The 21,319-nt window shown below is 41.4% G+C and overlaps 1 protein-coding gene across 1 annotated transcript in view; it reads left to right on the top strand.

The window, feature by feature from the left end:
• TBC1D22A (TBC1 domain family member 22A) overlaps positions 1-21,319 on the top strand; it is a 559,372-nt gene that overhangs the window by 302,183 nt on the left and 235,870 nt on the right. The window contains exon 10 of the mRNA XM_019509364.1: positions 1,801-1,876. Within this exon, the coding sequence (XP_019364909.1) occupies positions 1,801-1,876 (76 nt within the window). The remainder of the gene's footprint in view (positions 1-1,800; positions 1,877-21,319) is intronic.

The raw sequence follows: 21,319 nt of genomic DNA, 5'->3' as shown, positions 1-21,319 counted from the left end.
TTTTTTTTTTTTTTTTTTTTTTTTTTTTTTTTTTTTTTTTTTTTTTTACATACTGATTTTTTTTCTTTCATTATGGCATTGGTAATTTTGCAAAAGAAATGGATAAGTCTGGTTAAGGTTTATGTAATCTGGGGAGCGAGGGGAAAACACTCACCTGTATCTAGCTTGCATGCTTATCAGTAGATGCTGTTTGCAGGATGGGAGAAAAGGAGATTAACTAACAGCACAGCATTCTAAATGTCTTTTTACTCTACATATATTATGTTTTAGGAAAAAAATTAATTGCATTCTTTCAAATTATGTATTGCTACTGGGGTTTCTTTTAATTTTTCCGTTTGAAACCATGATGCTAAAAGATCATAAGCGCACTTGGAAAGGATTGAAGGATGAGTGGGACATTTAAATACATTGCAGAATCTTTAAATGGCTTTTTTTCTACAAAAAAGATTGCCAAGTCTAAGTGTAGGCAGGAGGTTTTCATCTCTTTTGTGATATAATAAACAATATTCATAGATTGTACACTTTAAAGATATCTGATTATCAGTATATTGAAGCCCAGGAGTGTACATCTATAATAATTTGCATATCCAATTACTATAGTTGTGCATTCAGGTTAAGCTTTTGCACATTACATTGGGGTTCTTAGTTTTACTTATGTCCTGGGTTCTGAGGGTTCTGAGATCGTCAACTGCTGTATGTTGCCATAGCTGAAAGGAAGTGGAACTTGTAACTAATTACACCATTTAAGGATACTTATCTGAACTTTGGAAAGTAAACTTCCTGTCACTAGGAATTTTGGGGATCTTATGTCAACGTGGGGTAAAAATTCAATGTTTCAGTGAAATAATAGAATCTTCTGGATGGCAGGTCGTATTATCTTTCCAATAAGACACTTTTTGCAAGCTAGTCAGAGGTTTATAGACAGTGGCTCTTAACATTTTTAGATTCAGCGCAGCCCTTGGAAAATATAAGCCCTTAGCTTTCACTCATAGAATTCTAGAATCATAGAAAAGTAAGGCTGGAAATGAGCTCTGGAGGTCATCTAGTCTAACCCTCTCTGCCTGAAGCAGGATCACCCCAAACACATCCTTGTTTAACTTATTACTAAAAATGCACAGGCAATCCTGTCACATGGCCACAAAGCCTTAAAACACAAACCTGCTGTAGTAGGGGGCCAGCTGTGGCCTATGTTCTGCTGTTTCAAGGGTTGTTAAAATACTAATGGGAGATCCAAGAAAGAGGGGCATGCCCCCTTTACAGAGTAAGGCAAAAAACCTCAAAATCCCTACCAATCTGACCATGGTGTTTTTTGACTATGGAAAAATAATAGAGCAAATCTCCTGTTGCAAAGAACTTAGAAAGACCACCGCAGGTCAGAATGTTTCTAACACTGTGGATTCTTATTTGAAATTTCCGGGTTTAGCTTATGAATCATGTGTAGGTGTTTGTGTGACACCCTAGGCCCACGGCATCCTTAAAAATGATCACATGGCACCCTTTTTGAGAATCAGTGGTTTAGAACAGTGCCCTAAACTTCAGTGGGGAGGAATTTAGTGAGTAAAGTTAAGGTGAAGCAGTCGAAACTGTAACAGATGCCACTGGATATTATCACTGTGTCTGTGGAATGATTGATTATTTTCTATTAATAATAGAAGACTTTAGAGATTTGATTTAAAAAAAATCACTTTCCTAGAGAATTTTTATTTTTTAGAGAGACAAACGCCCAATATGTGCATTTCAATAAGCAATTGGAAAAACCTTAAGTTTTGCCAATATGTATTTTTATATTTGTCTCCTCAGGACAACTATACCTTTGCACAGCCAGGGATTCAGAAGAAAGTGAAAATGTTGGAAGAACTTATTCGTCGGATTGATGGTAAGTCTTAAAAGCTAACCTGGAGTCTAAGTGCTGCTTCATCAACAGTGTTTAGTTAAAAGCTTTGTGAGCAGTCCAGCCAATATCAGTGTAGTTATCTACCATGACAGTGTAACACAGCCTTTCTCAGACAAAGTGTCATACTCAATCAACCCATGGCATAGTGGCTTTTGCAAGATCAGTGCTGTGTATCACTTAAAGGAAAGCCACTAGAGCATGAGCCACTTTCATTACTTTTTATTAAGGCAATATAATCAAAATTCAATGGCAATCTCTTTGCAGCAGAGTAATGGTCATATACAAAAGGCAGCCAGCATTCATTTTGCATTAAGCTCAATGATTGTTGTAATTCGGCAGAGTCGGAGTGATTGTTTATGGTTGTCCTTCGGCACTATGTTTTGTGCCTTTGTGCATCATTTTGTTATCAAGAATGCTTGAATAATTTCTCTGTGGAATCCAATTAATTACTAACTCTGGATGTAACATCTTTAATATTATAGATAATTTACAGTGTGTGTAAGGGTAATTTTAGATTATACTTTCATGTTTTAGCAGGACACTGAAATATTTTACACCTTCATCCTTAAAATAATTCTCTTCATGAAATGCTGACTGTCACATTGCTATAGCAGAGTTTAATTAAATGAAATTCAAGAGATAATGCTTGCCCACTCTAAACATATTCTCCTGATAGTTTGCTAAATTAATGAACAGAGCATTAACAAAGTGATGCCAAGCAGAACTAAGCATATATTTGTGACACTGGCCTGTCAATGATGAGATAGGGGACAAATATATCTTAAATAGGTTAATACTGGATAACTGTCTTGAAAAGATGATTTCTGCCTTTTCATTTTACATATTGTAAGCTTTTCCTGCACCAGTGCTTACTACAGTATATTTTATCTTTGTTTGCACATATTTACATTTTGAATACTTCACATATTTTCTAGGTGCCTTTTTAGGGTCATAATAAATAATGGTTATAAAATAGGAAACAAAATAGATTCTATTAAAAGACTTCCAGTGGTGGAAAAAATGACACAGATCCTTTCTTAGAAAATATGTATTGAATATATAAAACAGTGCATTGCTTGTTTTAGGAAGTTGTGTTGGTGCAAGTGTATTTATTTATATGAACATAATTAAGTTTATGTAACACACCAAGCTATGTGGTACACAATCAGTGCATTTAATGTGGGAAGAATACTTTCTCAGTACATTACACTTGTGTGGCAAGCAAGTTGACATTGCGATATTTGGAAATATACAGATAAATTATTTTTTTTAAATTATATTTCTGCTGAGTTTTTTCCAACCTTAAAAAAATGTGTGTTCTGAACATGTTTATCCTTCATGATTATTTTAAGAGTTGTATTGGGGGTTAGTGTGCTGATTCCAAACATTTGTAGAACCACATTTGTACAGACTCCTATACTGAAGCATTTTAGATATTAATAATACCTAAACTGATAGATTTCCTATATCTTAACAGTTAAACATTTTTTCTAAGCTAGTTCTTCAGTCCCTAATGTCTTTCTAACCATTTTGTACAGTAAATGTTCAGTTTTGGATATTAAAATATTGAACATTATTTTATTGGATAAGTATTTTAGTTCTCTTTTGAAAAATTTGTTTAGCCTCCTAAGAATAAAAGAGCTCATTTGTGCTATCAGTCCTTTAATGGGGATGATTGAATGATTTTTTGCATGTGGATTATTCATTCTTCAGTTTTGCCGATTGGCTTTAAAAGATGTTCTAGTGAATAAATCCTGCTCATGAATCTGTCCTTTGCCAGGTCTGCAAATTGCAAGTGAAATGTGAGTTGCAGGTGTTTTTGCCTAATTTAAATATTTTGGTGAGCTCTTTAACTTCCCCAAACAAAATGCTGTTAAAATACTGCAGCCAGGAAGCATAATCCCATGAGCAATAGTCTCCTTATCTTCTTGATCTGAGATATGTCCATTTTTTATCAATTGATGGTCAGCCTGTGCTTTGTTTAAATTTCTGTAACGTTTAGTAAATATCTGCATGTACACACAGACTCTGCTAGTAGTGTACCAGCATAATGTCATTTACTTTGAGCCACACTACACATCAATATTTTTTCCTGTAAATTTCTATAACAATAAATGTGTGTTTAGTATTAAGATGCCAAAGACTATTCCTTTTGTATAGTAGAAGCATCAAGGTTGATAAGTCTGAGAATCCAACAAATATTAATCTCTTTAATGCTGTTATCTAAATAGAAATAAATTGTTAGTTTTATTATTAATAACTTAATATTAATAAAGTTATGTGGTTAACTTTATGCAGTCCATACATTTATTCAGTTGAACATTGTTTTCTTGAAATTCAGCAAAAGAACAAACTCATTTCAGTTGTTTTTTTTAAAAAAGAAAGATGCTAAACACATCTGAAAAGTATAAATTGCTGCTTGTCTTAATGTACAAAGAAATATACAATTACAAAGCCTAGGTCCTGCTGAGATTTAATGGACCTATGCTTCCATTCAGAATCATTATCGGTACTGTATGCCTATACTGTAAAGCACGTACAAAATTATTTTTAAAAGCATCCATCATTATTTGCAAGGCATGCTGTGCCACCTGTTGGGGACAGATTTGAGCATCAGAAAACAATCCAAACTTAGGTATGTTAAGTGTCCTGACTTGTGTAATACAGGTTCTTTTGTTCTCTTATCACCTTTCTTTTACTGATTTGTATAGCTACATTTGCGTTGGCTCTGAAGGAAGTAAATTGACATATGCTTTATGATAAAATGACGATAATTTTATGAAGAAAGCTAAGAAGTGCATCAGGAAAAATAAATTGAAAATGACTGTTTGCTGATTGTAAGCACACCTCTAACTCCATCTGTTTTGATACAGAATGACCAGTTCAGACTTTCTGATGGGAGTAGAGGATTGGGAAAATTATGCTCAAGTAGAAGTCCCAATTAGTAGGGTGGGAAGAGGCTGAGAAGTTAGATTTTGAAACCAGGGAGCATCTCATAAAGCAACCTGAAATCAAACTAATCTTTCAAGTTGCATTTATATTGCTGTAGGGGTTGTAGTCTTGTTTGGCTCATCTGTGGTGATCCTTTTGGGAATGGGTCCTTCTGTAGGTGGGGACAGGTTGGGCTGTCCAGTCATCCTCTCCTTGGCTTTGCCTTCACAGAGTCTTTCAGGCCAGTTGTTGATTTGCTCCATGATTTGAGAGGAATTCTTTGAATAAGGTTCAAGATTGCAACTTCCAAAAAGCTAATAATTTCTTCTTGTACTCACCAGATAAGTTTCTTGCCCTTAAGTCATCTCCCTGGGGCTTTCAGAACCTGGTTTGACATGTAGCAGGAAATTAAGCGATCAATTTAAACTGTAAAGTAGATTAAAACTTAGAAGGGGGAGCTAGATTTTTATTACTGTCAGAACAGTGGAACAAGCTGCCCAAGGAGTTTGTAGAATCTGCTTCATTGGAGGCTTTCAAGCAGAGGCTGGATAAGCATTCATTTGGGATTGTTTAGAAATAGCACATCTTGCCTTTGTGCAGGCGGCTGGACTGTATGACCCTTGATGTACCTTCCAACCTTATTATATGGGCCATGTCCTTCAGTCCTCACTAGAGGAAGTCAGTGATCATCTTTATAGGTTGGTATATGTACTACAGCACTATGACCCTGCTAAAGGAGATATTGCATATAACCGTGTTGATCTGGAAGACTCTGGCTTCTTTCTCTGCACCTGAAAGTAAGTAGCCAAGAAGTATCAAGTTCTTCCTATGGAGGCTGGGTATTGTTACATGCATCTGGTGTCCTTCTGTTTGGTGTTACCTTTGGCAAACAAGATGACTAGGCTGTTCCACATTTTCTCAAAAGAATAAAAATCAAAATGTGTTGATTTCTCTGACCCTAAGTTTTGGGGGGGGGGGGTTGGTTTTTGTTTTGTTCTGCTAACCTCTAGTTCCAAATAGCTAATTATCAAGCACTTCTGACCAGATATGACTTCCCTGTATACCAGTGTTTTGACAGGATACAGTGGTACCCTTACCAGAGTAATCCAAAGAAGCCCTTCCAGTCTTCCTGCCTGAGAGGCATGCAGTAATTAAAACATTCCAATAAGTGGATCTGGTTATGATAGGACACTGTTTTCTACTTCATGGTCATAGTCTTGGGTCCTGAGATGTTCTTTAAGGCTGAAGAGTTACAGATTTCCCAAAGAAGCTTAGAGTACTATGAATGATTTTGAGTATCAAAAGATGTGGTGCTGTTGATATGCCAGAAAATTCCAAAGGTACAAGTACCAGTCATCCTCTACTTTGGGGTATGCCTCCCTGTTGCCCTTCCCTCTTCCTCCTCTATATACCTTCTGACCTATGAGACCTCACTGGAAATGCCAGAGCTTTCATAGGAGAAATCAATCTTCAGCCATAGAGTCTGCTCTCTTATACAGGAACAGGCAGCAAGGAACCTTGAGAGGCTCTTTTCAGTCTCTAGAGGGGCTGTCCCCTCTTCCCATTCCTTCAACAATCACCTGGCCTACCATTTTTAAACACTATCCATAATTTCCAGGGTCCAATGGCTATTGAATACTTTCAGAATTATATATATGTTCCAATTCACTTCACTGCCCATCACAAGCAACTCTTCAGTTGAATTTTCTTCTCATGAGATTTTTGTTTAGGTAAGAGTTTTCCTCCTTTCTGATGCAGGCTGCTTATAATAGGGAATGATGGACTTAATAAAGTTCAGTTCTTTCATTTGCAAACTAGAATTCAAGATAGGTATGCAATCTGCAGGGGGGGAATTGGTTCTTCTGCCTTGACCTTCAGGATACCTGTTTTCAAATCACAATCAGACCTTCTAAGAGTATATACCTCCAACCTGGGGTGGGTCACTGCAAGTGCCTGCTGTTTGGATTTTCCTTGCCAACATACTCTTGGTTGTGGCCTGCACCTCGGACATCAAGGGTCTATTTTTATCTAGATAATTAGCTAGTGAAATGGACTTCCTCCCAGCAGGTATCAAGAGAACCTCCTCACTACAGTATGACTACTGTTTCCTGATTTAACATTGTTGATGAACACTCAGACTATCTTTACCTTCATGAGTCAGTATGCCAGACTTCAGTTTTGGTGCATTCAGTCATGGCTTCAAGTGTCTGCCCTTTAGGGAAATATCTGCTAAACTGGACAGTTACAGTTCACCTGTGCATTTCTCCTCCTTTAGGGGGTAGTCAGAAGTCTGCTTTTGTACGACAGTGATAATTGTGATGAGCACCTCCTTATTAGCATGAGCCCATACTGACTACCTCCAGACACACAATGTCAGGATGCTGGAGGAGATGAAACTGTATCATGCTAAAATTTATGGCAGTATGTATGAAGGCATGTTGAACCTTCCTGAATGCATATTGTAGTGTTGCCTGTGTCATACCTGTGATGCTGTACATCAGGGGTTGTCAGCCTGCAGTACATGTGCCACAAATGGCTCAGGGAGCCTCTGTGTGGCACACGGTGGATCAAGGAGAGGGCAGGAAGCACAGCAATAGATACAGCAGGGAGTAGAAAAGCAGAACAGCAATTTCGATAGAGCAAGGGAATCAGTGTGGCACCTGGGGAGGGTGCAGAGCTAATTTGTGGCACACCTGCCAAAAAGGTTGACTTTCACTGCTCTATTAAAAACAGGTTGATATAAGATTCTTCCTATTATGCCCAAGACCACTTGGATGCTTGCAAAAAGTGCTAATCTCAATGAAGAGATTTGGAAGGTTTTCTTCTGGTTTATACCATGACTTCTCCAGTTTATGACAGTGGGGGCAGGGGGGAGAGGGCAGGGAGAAGGAAGAGCTGAGTGGTGCTCAAATGTTTTCAGAAAGACCCACCTTCCCAACTTCCCAGGTGTTCCTCAGTCATGCACAACTAACTTACTACTTCAAAAACAGGGGAACTTGCTGCCTAAAACAATTAGCGAACCTAAGGTTAAGAAATTGACATACCATGTACTCTTGCAGAATGTTATAGGAATGTTCTCATTTCAAACATGCTCCAAGACATACCAGCACATCTCTGTCACTGTGCAAGTAAAAGAAAAAATCAAATTAAATTGAACAGAAGATGCATAAAATCAACATGTGCAATACAACATTTTTAAACAATCTGGTGGCTTATGCATATTGTAGAGATAACAAAAAAACCCATGATGACAAATATAAATTTGTGGAGAAAAAGCAATGTATGTGTGTAGGAGGGTGCAGCAGATACAAATTTCTCATGAAATCATGGGGCCTCTATGCAACTGACCAATGTGTGTGTCAGGAGAAGCAAACCATGGATCATTTCCTGAGATTCCGTGTAGCATCACAATATACCCCACAAGATCTGGCAATACCAACACCAGAAGCAGTGACCAATGCAGAATATTGAGAGCAGATCATATAGACAGGTTGGACTGGAGATGCAACAAAGAAGGAGGAGGGTGTGGAAGGGGCCACCTCTCTCATCTGGGTGTACTGGGTCTCCACCTCCACTTCCCTTTGATCTTGCCTGGATGAGGGCTGTCCTCTTCATAGAGCACCTTCCACTCCTACACCATGCTCCTTACTACACCTGACTGGGTGTTCAAATTTCTAACCTTACCTCTGGAATTCTGAACCCCTCAGTCAGCAAATGCTACTTAGTCTGCTGCCCCCAAGACTTTCTTAGGGTATCTCAATCAGTCCTTGGTCTAGTTGGTAAAGCTGGTCGCCAGCTACTTTATTTCCCAATGCCATGGAAGTTCAGTCAAACATCAGTGAAGTTCACTGTCTCTTGTAGTGTATGGTATCTCCATACATGGTATTGGTGAATTCAACAGTTTCTCTTTCATATAACAGAATATTATCTTATAGTTTCATAGTTTCTAGGGTCGGAAGGGACCTGAGCAGATCATCTAGTTCGACCCCCTGCCATGGCAGGAAAGAGTACTGGGGTCAAACAACCCCAGCAAGGTGGTCATCCAACCTCGTCTTAAAAACCCCCAGGGTGGGAGCCTGCACCACCTCACCTGGAAGCTGGTTTCAGACCCTAGCTGCCCTGACCGTGAAGTAGCGCCTCCTGATGTCCAACTTAAACCTTCGCTCTGCCAGCTTGTGACCGTTGTTTCTGGTCACTCCTTGTGGTGCTTGGGGGAACAGGGACTCCCCCACCGCCTGCTGATCCCCCCCAACCAGTTTATAACAGGCCACAAGATCCTCCCTCAGCCTTCTCTTTTGAAGGCTGAACAGGTTCAGGTCCCGCAACCTTTCCTCGTAGGACCTACTCTGCTGTGCCTTGATCATATGAGTGGCCCTCCTCTGGACCCTCTCAATGCTGTCCACATCCCTCTTAAAGTGCGGCGCCTAGAACTGGACGCAGTACTCCAGCTGCGGCCTGACCAGTGCTGCATAGAGGGGGAGGATCACCTCCTTGGACCTGCTTGAGATGCATCTGTGGATGCACGACAAGGTGCAGTTGGTTGTCACTGAGTCCCCCTGTTTCGCTAGATCCACAGGAGATTGATTAATTATTTATTAGTGAAATCACTAGCCTCCCTCAATTCACAAAAGATCAATTAATAACCTATTAAATCCTGTATTAATTATTGATGAATTTCACAGTCCAACCCAATCCACGGATGAGCAATTTAATCGTCAATGAATTCATCAGTCTCTCTTGATTCACCGAAGATCAGTTAGTTATTCCTGAATTTATCAGTCTTTGTCCTTCATACTAATTACATTAATTGTCTCCCTCTCCAATTGATGCATGAGGTGCCATCATTTAATCAACAGTCTGGTGCTATTTGCTCTAAGTTTGTTACCCCCCAGGAAACAGCACCTTCGTTCCCACTGGTCAAGTTCCCCTTCGCTCGCCCGGTCTCACTTATTAGCGTGGTCCTAAACTTTCCCTGTCTTTTCAGGAAATCTCACTGGACTCATGCTGCAACTTGGAGTCCTGGTTTTGCATCTCCATGTGTCATGCATAGCATTTCCAAAACCCTCTGCGCGTTCCCCTCTCTGGGGTAGTGTGCACTGACTCCTTGTTTTTGAACCTGCTGGAACTCTCGAGGACTAATAAGAGCTGGCTCCCTCCACACTTGACTGTGTGCAACTGGGACCATGCTCCTTTGCCCTGGACCACCCATGGGCCCTTTTTCTGGGTGCTCCAGTGGCCACACAGCCCCACTGGGTTTTTTCAAGTCAGTCTGCTCTCCGACTGTGGCCCTGTGATATTTCTCACCTAGAACAGAGACTGGAGCTGGCTCCTTATTACAGTGTGTAGCCACCCTACCATGGTATTTTGCTAATGGAATTTGTGCATATGCTTGGTAACCTCATTTAAGTTTGTTAGCCAACAGTGGATTGGTTGGGGAGGACCTTAGAAAACAAAAAAATGAATCAGATCACCTGGCTGATGCTGCCTGGACTGCTATAGCTGCAACATCAGCTAGTGGTTCAGGGCTCCCCCTCTCTCCCTGACATCTGGTGCATGCCCCCACTCCAGGGTTCAGGGCAGCATGGTGTGGCACAGCACAGCTCATAGTGCCTGGGAAGCCAGCACCTGCGTGGTGCCACAGGGAGCTGAAACTGAGACAGGGTAATGCACCGTTTTGAGGAATGTTTGTCCGCATGTGGTGTAGTGGTGTGGGGCGATGCCTGCATGCATGCATGCAGGACATGCAATCTGTGGTGGGTTCTAGGGGTGCCCGTGTGGTGTGTGGTCTCTGGTGATCCAGCCTGGGGGGTAGGTGGCCCCTAGTTGCTTTGAAGTTGGACAGCCTTAAGTTAAGTGATGGATACTGTCCATATGTATTTACCAGCTTATTTAATTGAGGTTTTATTTAATAGAATTTTAGGATGTGAATTATCAACATTCAGTTAAAATGTATGATACCTAGTATGTAGACAATAACCAAGCAAGTTTTAGTTACCTCATCATGAGGCACAGTTATGCTGTTTTCATCATCATTGGGTTCAGGGCTGCGCCTCTCCCAGTGGTCTTGCAGAGCTCCATGTTGTGTTTTTTGTGATAGGTTGTGTCAGTCAAATTGCTCCCATCTAGTCTTTCTGTGTATTTATACAGTCAACACCTTACAAAATTACCGTTGGGATTCAAAGAGGACCTTTTGTGTTATACAAAATCAGTAATTTTATGACCATTTTTACTACTTTAAATAACTTTTAAAAGCAAGTTGAAGGTTCCTTTTCTTGGGAACTATCCAGTAACAAGTTAAAGGGTATTTTTTGCTTTGCAGAAGATGGGAGCTACCTGTATAGATTTAAAGGGGCCTGGCAAAAACAATTGCCATTTCATGCAGGCTTAAAGTATATACTTTTCTTGCTGTGAATGCCTAAGTAAGATGGGTGTCCTGCTCAGCTTGGCATAACTACTTCTTTAAAAAAAGCTATTAACCCTTATATTTTGTTTATGTAAGCTAAACTAATAAGTATCCACACTACATGTTTGAGTTCACATGATCATTAATCATTTGTTACCCAACAGCTGCTTCAGTAGGTGAAATTTATATAGCCTGCTTCCTAATCATAACAGCTACCAGCATATGAGAAGTAATATGTGCCCTTCAGAGAGTATGAATGCGTTATATTAGTGGCTTAAGCAGCCTTCATGAATCCATTCTCATGGATCACAACTCCTGCCTTCCTTAAAATGACTGTCCTTGTATGTACAACACAGGTCATTGCATCAGAATTAAGAGCTAGACTACTTCATTCATCTAAAAAAATTCTCTTGAACTTAAAACAGCAGAGGTTTTTAATGAATCATATCATTAAAAGTTTTTTTAATGTTTGACTGTAGTATTTTTAAGACATGGATTTTGAAGACAGAATCATTGTTCCATCTAACGTATTTCCATATTACTGTTGTTTGTTGTTGCTTTTGTTTGGTGGAACCCAATATTCTAAAGCTTATAGGGGAAGATGGCAAGGTAGCTTAATACCAGATTTACTTGATTTCAAGATGATCCCTTCCCCCCAACAAAATGGGAAAAGCCTCATCTTGGATTCAAGTACTGGCCTGGGGCAGGTGACAGCTCAGATCTGGTAATGGCTCAACTCCAGCTTCTGTCTTGGGCTCAGATCTCAAGCTGGAGCTGAGCTGCTGCCTGCCACAGGCCAGGGTGGCTCATGTAGCAGGGGAGGGGGCTTGCTACAGGGGGGGAGAATGAGTGGTGTGGAGGGAGGGAGAGTGCAGGGGAGAACTGCCTATATGGCTCAGGGGGAGGCTGCACAGCCTGCCACCTGCTCTCTGCCTGCTCCCATCCACACTTGCTTATGTTCTTCTCTGGCTTCAGCGTGCCCAGCCCTGATCTGACCAGGCTCAAAGATGCTGCTGCTCACTTTACTTGGCCAACCAGGGTCACTGCCGCTGCAGCTACTGCTGTAGCTGCCTGCCCCAGTACTAGAGCAAAACAAGAGAAGGTAAGTGGTGGGGGGGAGGGGTTAAAAAGGGTTGAAGGGAGTGGCAGGGGCCAGTTGGCACAGAAGAGCAAGGTTACTGGGGGCAGGCACAGGCATGGGAGGTAAGGAGTCAGTCAACAGGGGTCAGGCACAAGAATGGGGGAGCAGGAGATGTGCTGGGGGCAGGCAGCAGGAAGACAGTCGCAGGCATGGTGGGGGTAGGGGCAGGCAGCAGGAGGACAATTTGGCAGGGCCAGGCATGGGGGGGATGGAAAATTATATAACAAATGTATAATTTTCCATGTATAGAATTTAATTATTGGCAGGGTCATCTTAAATTTAAAGTTATCTTGGATTTGGGTAAATACAATAATATAATGCATTAATTATCTAACCCCCCCCCCCCCCAAGTATCTACATTTTCTATCTTAAACTGTGTGGAACCAAAATGTTTTTTAATCTTAATCCCTGAAAATCACAAACTATTTTAACTCATTAGTACAAAGCCTGATGTAGAATGGCATGGATCCTATTTTATGGCCTGGTAGTACAACTAGGTGGTCATGGTGTTGCTGCTGCTAAGAAGAGTCCTCCTTAATATTTAGCCTAAAACTTCCTTCTCATTATTTTAAAATCCTTTAAAATCCACTTGTTTTGTTGTGTTCCTGGTGTATGTTGTGAAGGTATGTCTTTAGTTTTGTGTACTGTGGAAGTAGATCATATAGCAGTTACTGCAGATTGCTTTAGCATTTCAGTGTAAAAGATCTTTTTGAATTACTTGCATGTTCATCAAGCTTTTATGAAATATTTTAATTCTGGTCTTTGTTCAGGAGGATTTTTTTCTTCTCTTATTATGTTATTTAAGGTGAATACTTGTATGCAAACTCTTCCCATGCTAAATATTAATATCTTTTGTCAGAGTACTTATTTTTTCTCTTTGTAGAATAATTTTTAAGTGGATAAAGACCTTTTTAAGAGAAATAATACTTTTCATGGTCATATGTAATTAAGAGATGGAGAATAACTGGAATAGATATGACCTTTTCAATCTTTAAATCATAATATAAAAAGGAATCTTTACCGGTATCCTGGAAGGGGAGTGGGCGGGGGGAGGGGAGGGGAGAGACAGAGAGAGATTGTTAAGAAATATTTCACACATTATTTAAAACTGCTAAACCTGATATAGCCTAGAAATGTGTACTGTGTGCAAAATCAAATAAACCTTTTTGAGTAGAAGGATGCTGAAATTAACTAAAGACTTGTATATCCAAAGTCTACAGATGTTCAGCATTTGGCTGTTGTCATGCTTCAAGGTTCATTGTTTCTCAGCTGAATGGTATTTACATTACTATTTCTGATGGTTAGAGTAAGGATTTTGAGCAGAAGTATTTAAAAATAGCCAGTCTTGTCTTTTCCCACACATCAACAAAAGGTGTTAAAATTGCTTGGCATTTTTTTCAAATTTTCACAAAAGAAAAAAGCAGTTTTTGCTAAAAGAAAACAGAAATGGAAAAATAGTGGCTTATTTTTAATACAGGTTTATAGCAGTTAAATGTATGCTGCTTTGTCCTACTATGGTAAATAAGGCTATTTTTGATGCCTCAGTATAACATTATTTAATGTTAAGTTTATATTAAATATTGTTTGATATTGTTTGCAGTTTTTGAAACATCACCTTGAAAATTGCATGTCACTTCTGGGGTTAGTTCTAGAGGCTAAAGTTGATTATAATGTAAAACAATTCATAGATTGAATATAAACTAAGTGATCTACAGCAGTTGTATTCTCAATAGTCATAGTCCAACTTGTTCTGATGAGTCCCACAGTGAGATCACCTAACTGAAGCTGATTGCAGGCCATAAGTGATAGACATCTTAGGAAAATAATTTTACAGAGGGAGAGGAAAAAATAGAAGAAACCCACCATGTGGGTTTCTTTGTTGCATATTCAAGAAGGCAGTGGAATATTGCTTTCCCTTTATGGGTACATCCAGACAAGCACGCACACATTAGTGGCACATATTTGTCCTGTTTCTTGGTGCTTCAGGGCATGCCCCTGCACATACTCTCTGGTGCATGCCAAATTTCCTAGGTGGGGTATGGGAGGCTGGGGTCAGCATCTGTGTTGGCCCCAACAGCCTTACCTGGGGTCCTTGGGGACTCCCAGGGCAGCACTGACACTGATTCTGTCTCTTGGAGCCCAGCTGGTAGCTGGCGCATGGCTCAAGATGGCCAGGTTACATTTATGATGACACCACTTTTTTTTTGCAGTGTTTTTTTTTTAAACTGGGATCTACCTTTGTGAAATTTCAGTGCTGTACTGCAGCTTTGCAGCATGGTGAATGGTTGTTTGTGTGGAACCTCAAACAGCATGTTGCATGCTCGTCTGGATCCACCCCATGGGCGCATCCACACGAGCGTGCACGTACCTCTTGTCCCACCTCAGACCTCTTTGAGGTGGGGCAATAGGCATGTGCAGGAACAAAAAAATGTCCCTGGGGAAAAAATTAGATCCCTGGATATCCAGGGTTGGAGGTGCTGCTGCTGCCTCCAAGGAGCGGGGGGGTGGGGAGGAGGGGTGAGACCAGCAGTACTGGACTTGCCTGCCCCCCACCCCTGCTCCTTCCCCCTCCGTCCCTGCTGTCTGTCTGCGCGGAGCACTCTGACTGGTTGTTTCAGTAAGCATTGTAATTGGCTGCTGAGACAACCGATCAGAGCGTTCCAAGAGCGTTATGGACAGACAGATGGACTGTCCTTTATATATAGAGAATAATGCTGTAAGACATTCTTGATGTTTAAGGTACTGTGCCTTGTAGTTGTGCACAAGAATTTTGTGGCTTTCTTGGGTCAGTAATTGTCTATGAATGTAGGGCACACAGTGTACTCAGTGGCCCCAGAACACCTTCCATTCTTGTGTTCCTCTACATTTTTATTGGCTAGTATCTAATTCATTAAGTATGGCAGATAATGGGCTAGAGAAACTAGTTTTGGCTTCGTTAATAAATGTAGAGGTGTGTGGGGAGGGGAATGGCTTGTGCTTTTTCGGTTTTGGTTACAAAGGCTGTTTTTTGACATGCCATTTATGGTTTGGACTGTAAATAAGGGCACAAATAGACTTAGGAAGATCATTTTCAATGGTAAGCATACAAATCTTAGCATTTAATTGATACATTGCACCAGGAACTATGTACTTAACCTCTATGTAGGATGATTTCCTTAAAATACCATCTTTTTTTAAATTACATTTTATAGATATTTCTGTTTGTGCATATTTAATGTCTTTGTCTTTTTGTATCATTCTGTCAGCTTACAATACCTGTTTCAAAGCTTTTCTGAACTTCCTAAATTTCTAAGTTTTTGGTTCAACTGACTCTTATCTTCTGTTTGTGCTACCTAGTATATATGTGTGTCTGACTTTTCACTTTTATGAACATTCCTTAGTAATAGTTTCACAAAAAATATATTTCACTTCATAAAATACTTAAACAAACAAACATATTTACTTGATTCTGAGACGAGGTTTTATTCCCCGTTTATCACTGTGAAAACGAAACCTCATCTTAGAATTGAGCGTCAGAGCTGGGAGCTGTGCAGAGAGCTCAACTGGAGCATGAACAGCACGCAACAGCAGCTATGTTACTTGCTGAATTTCCTTCCTCCATCCCTCCCCTCCTCTTCCTTGCTGGCAGGGTGCCAGGTGGGAAAGGAGGAGTTTGCATGCACCACACTACAGAAAGTAGCTGTGTTGGGAGCCCAGCTCTTCATCCCAAAGAGTTCTCCTTCCCTGTCCTGTTCCCTTCCCGTCTCACCTTTCTCCTGTTTCCTCACAAAAGGGGGAGAGGAAAAGGGAGCAGGCCAGGGAAGGAGAAATCTTTGGGGTGCAAAGTTGGGCTCTCAGCATTGCTGCTTTCTGTAGTGTGGGGCAGTGAGGAAAACAAGAGGAAGGAGGTAAATAGTGGGGTGATAGTCACCAGGGAGGCAAGTGATGAGGGCCACGATACCTCCTTTCCTGACCCTTGTCCCCTCCCCCCACCTGCTCCTGCTTTCTTTGCATCTGCTTTTTTCACTGCACACCCCCACCTCTGCTCCCCCCTTGTTGACACTGGATTTAGGATCCAGATGCCTTGTTCCACGGGGTACCCAAAAGCTTCTAGCCGACCACGACCTTTCCATTTAATAATAGGCAAATTTATTGATAACAGAAAAGAATAATAGAGTACAAGCCATTCTATAGCTGCCCAGTCCTCGGGGTGTCATTATAGTCAAGATACAACTGTCCAGGATGCGAGCTTCACTCTGAGGTTCTCTCTTGAATGTCTGATGTCAGCAACCTGGAGGTTGGATACGGAGGCCCACCCCCCCTTAGTGGGGATGGATGGCATGGGGTGGTGGTATGCACTCTGTCCATGATGCCTTGCGTTTCCCTCTCATGGACCATTTGCTGCTCTAAATGCTCTCCTTTTGTATTCTTTTCCCTTCCTGATGACTCTTTATCTGTGGCTATCACTGATTGGTCTTTCTGTGTTCGTCAGACTGTCCACGTTCTGTCCTGTCAGCATATTCTTTTGTTTCACAAGCCGATCACATGCACGCATCCTCATTTGGGCGTTCTCCTAATTTGGTCCGTTTCCCCGAAATCGGAACCTCAGGCCCGCACTCTCTTGGGCCTTGTGAGCTGGGTCTACCTTACCTCATGTTATGGAACTGTGTGGTACATGCCCACAATTTCCCAGGCTATGTATATATCTGTTGGCCTTGTTGTGCTAGACACCCTGTTTGTCTTAAAGTCTGTGAGAACTGTTTGACTATGTGACCAGGATTTTAGAAACCCTTGCTGCTGCTCTGGATTATTATTCTAATGCATATATATATAATATAACCAATTTCCAAAAGGGAACCTCCTAAATACCATTTTCCAGCCATCACCCCTCACCTGTCCCCTCATTTCTGGTTTTCTCTTTGCCTACCCCCATGTTATTGTTTTCCTGCTGGAGCAGTTGAGGGACAACCTTAAGAAGATCCCCCCCTAATAATTAAATTATAGACACAGAAAATTATATCAGATTTGTAATTTTCCATGTCTAGAATCTAATTACTGGGGGGTTGTCTTAAATTTGAAGTTGATTTAGAATCAAGTAATTACTGTAAATCATAGGGGCATGTATAATACTATCAAAATAGAATATAGCATCTGCTGAGAATGTTGAAGATAATGCAGGGGTGGGCATAATATGGCCCACGGGCCAGTTTTGACCCACCAGACCATTCTAGCTGGCCCTTCGGACCCCTAAAAAATTTAGAAAACAAATATTTATCTGCCCCTGCCTGCCTGTCAAAGATGACAGGAGCTAGGGGTAGTAGGACCCAAGGGAAGTCAGTGGCAGGACCCCGGAGCCCAGCAGCAAGGCCCGTGAGGAATGCTGCGGCAGGGCAGGTAGGGGGGTGGCATGTGGTAGCGCAGTGACTGCTGGGCAAGAGCACGAGGCCTGCACTGGTGTCCCAGGGCCAGCGCCGGCAGGGCCATGAGGTGGGCACCAGGAATGTGGGGTCTGTGCCAGCAGGGGGTCTATGGAGCCGGGCCAGAATGCACCAGCAGGGAGATGGAGCCAGCCTGGCTCCTGAGCCCCTGCTGGCCTTGGCCTCATGCTCCTGCCTCCCTGCTCTGGGCTCTGCTGGCCCTGGCTACAGGACATCAGCACGAGCCCCATGCTCTTGCCCAGCTGTTGCTGCGCTCCTACATGCCTGTTCACTACCAGTGCCCCCTCACCTCCCCCCCACACCATGCGTGTGTTCATAGGGCGAGTCTCACATGTACATCCCACCATACACATGCACCCACATCCTCCCTCCCACTACCATACACGTAGACTCCTACCCCCTCACACACCCCAGCCACCCTCCCCCCCACTAAGCCCCCCACAAACTCCATAGCCACCCACACTGCACATATCTACACAAATACCCACATGTTCCCTCATCCCCACACACCCTCCCCCAGAGCCCCCTACAAACCTATACCCACTTCTCCCCCTACAATATACAAGAGTAAGACTTCATTTTAAGCAATTGTGCAGTCACCTGTATGTACATTACACAAGCACATGTGAATCAGGACAAATACTTTTTGAAATCAAATTAATATTGTATATATTCAATTTTTAGACTATAATTTGGTATTTTTCTGGTTCTGCCATGGCAAAACCCTTGCTGAAAGGGAGTACTTCCAGGGACAAGAGGAGGGACTTCCGGTGGCAAAGGTTAGGGGTTAGGGGGCGGGACTTCCAGTCACAAGTGGCCCCCCACATCAACAAGTGGCCCTCCAGCCAAAATACTTAATGGATGATTTCTATCTGGTTGGTGCCTGAGGTCCTAAGATATAAGAATATGGTAGAGCTATAGAATTTTAGGATTTCTGAGCACTCAATGGGGAGCTCTAGTTCTTCCTGTAACATGGGAGTTAGTGCATTTTGTTCTGCAGATTATCAGCTTGAATGTGAAGTAGTTTTATGCATGTGGAATTTCTGTTACAGTAACATGTTAACATAGATGTCTAAATAGCTGATTTTTCAAACATACTATATTATCTCTAACCACTTTCACGGATTTAACAAGATAGAATATTAAGCTTCTGTGTTGAGAATGCACTACTTAATTTACAAGAAAAATACTTTTTCACTGAATTTATTTTAGTTTTGGATTTGCTTAAGTCCTTCAATCTTAAAAAGTCAAGAGATCAACTAAAACATTTTCTTCCTATTGAAAGACTTATTAAGATTTATTGAAAGTCTTACTGAATATACTGTGAAATATTATAGGCGTAACTAACTTACTTGTCTTTTAATTTGCTTTTTGTCTGTTCACATAAAGAACTGATGGTGTAATTATCCTGGTAGATTATGTGAGATCAGTAATACTAAACTTATTAAAAAAAATAGTCGCAGAGTACTTAATTATATATGCAAATTTGTATTTGCGTATAATTACATGGAGATTCATTATTTTTGAGAACTACAATTTTTAAACAAAGTTTATAATTGGTGATGAGACTTTCATGTAAATGTGAAATTGTATTCAATTATATATTAAGGAAAATTTTTTAGTTAAATATTAAAAAGAAGACTTGCTTTCTTAATCCATTGTATATGTTTTTTCTAATGAATACATGTTAGAATAAGAATTTTTTTAATCTAGCTGAATATATTTAATGATTCATGAATTTGTAACAATCTTGTAAGGATATAAGTCTGAGTGAGAACTATTGAGGTATCGCCCTCATTTCCACAGCAGGGAAAATACTTGCCCATGTCCTCCTGAACTGTCTTCTCCCTTTTGCTGAGGAAGTCCTGCTAGAATCTCACTGTGGTTTCAGGCAATCCCAAAGTGCAGTTGACATGATTTTTGTTGCCTGCCAGGTCGAAGAAAAGTGTTAGGAAGAACACCGGGATGTGTATATGCCCTTCATTGACCTCACTAACACCTTTGATTGCATTAGTTGTGAAGTTCTGTGGAAAGTACTGGCCAGATCTGGATGTCTGGAAAAGTACATCAAGGTCCTGATGCTTCTCTATGACGAGATAACTGTGACAGTTCTACATAGCAGATTGGAGACAAATGATCAAAACTGGGGTTAAGCAAGGGTGTGTCATCTCCCCAACTCTTGTCCATATTTTGACAGTTATCTTGGTTCTCATTAAGGGCCACCTTCCTTCTGGAATTGACATAGAATACCAAATGGGTGGAGAGCTCTATAGTCTAGGACATTTTTGATTAAATATCCAAGTACTCAAAACAACCATGCTTGACCTTCAATATGCTGATGACTGCACAATCATTGTGCATGCTGGGGAAAATCTTCAGACTGTGCAGGATCCTTTCGGAGAAGTGTACTGAACTTTGGGCCTATCTCACCAACATTAAGAGTACATTAAGAAAGCTTTTTTTAAAGTCAAAGTCTCCCTTGTTCAGGTGATAGGTCACCTGGTCATAAAAGGAGATAAGATTGGTCAAGCAAGACCTACCCACAACAAACCCATGTTGGCTATCCCCCAGGATGCTGCTATCCTATTTTTATCATGGAATTTATAAAGCCATTTCTTTAAAATCTGTATGCACATTGGTCTCTGAGCTGTCTGGTCTTGAACAAAATTATGGGTGCTTCTAATTTTTTCCCCCGCCCCAGCTATGTAGAGCTGACTCAGTTTGGCACTTTTGCACCTTTTTTCACTGTAATTCCTTAGCCCATCTTTCCAGGGGAGGTTTACAGGCCAGTAGTTTCCCAAAAAGGGAAATATGAAATATCTGCTCAAAAGAGAGAGCGAGATCTTCTTTGTCTGTCAGTGGCTCTTGTCCTCACAGAGCGTTGCCTCAGAACATTTTTGGCACATTTTTTCAGCATGTTATGTCACGAATTCTGAAAGTAATGAATAAATTCAGGGATGGTTGGATTATTCACCTTTTATGTCCTTAAAAAATCCTCTGTGGAAAGCAGTAGGTGAAAGATGGAATATTCTTCCAGAAGAACCCACAGCCTCAACCACCCATTCCAGAAACCGTCCAGAGCATTGCGCAGTGACTGCGAGAGGAGCTCTGCAACCAGAGCAGGAGGAAGTGAGAGGGAAGCAGGCTCAGCAACGTGAGAAAGAGGCAGAGCTCTACAGCAGCTTGATTATGAAAGATTAAAGAAACTGTAATAAGATTGTGGAGAGGATAAAATCATGAACGACTGGTGCCTTCCGAGACTGGGGGGGCACAAGTTGTGGGCGGCAGTGATGAAGTGGCAAATGGTGAATGCCCGCAGAAGCCGGTGGCGGCAGCAGTGGCAGGGGGAGGGGTTGCGAACGGCAATCAGTGGCCACTGGCAGAAGCCGGCAGCGGCAAGTGTCTGCAGAAGCCGGCAGCAGCGGCGGGGGGTGTGGGGGCGTGGAGAGCAGCGACTGCCCACAGAAGCCAGCATTGGAGTTGGCAGTGGCCAATCTCAGGGAGGGCACGTGCTCTGCCCCCCCCCCCCCCCC

Source organism: Gavialis gangeticus, unplaced genomic scaffold, assembly GCF_001723915.1.
Source record: "Gavialis gangeticus isolate Ggan-Ray unplaced genomic scaffold, GavGan_comp1, whole genome shotgun sequence".
NCBI classification, from domain to species: Eukaryota; Metazoa; Chordata; order Crocodylia; family Gavialidae; genus Gavialis; species Gavialis gangeticus.
This window is presented reverse-complemented; position numbering and strand designations above follow the sequence as displayed.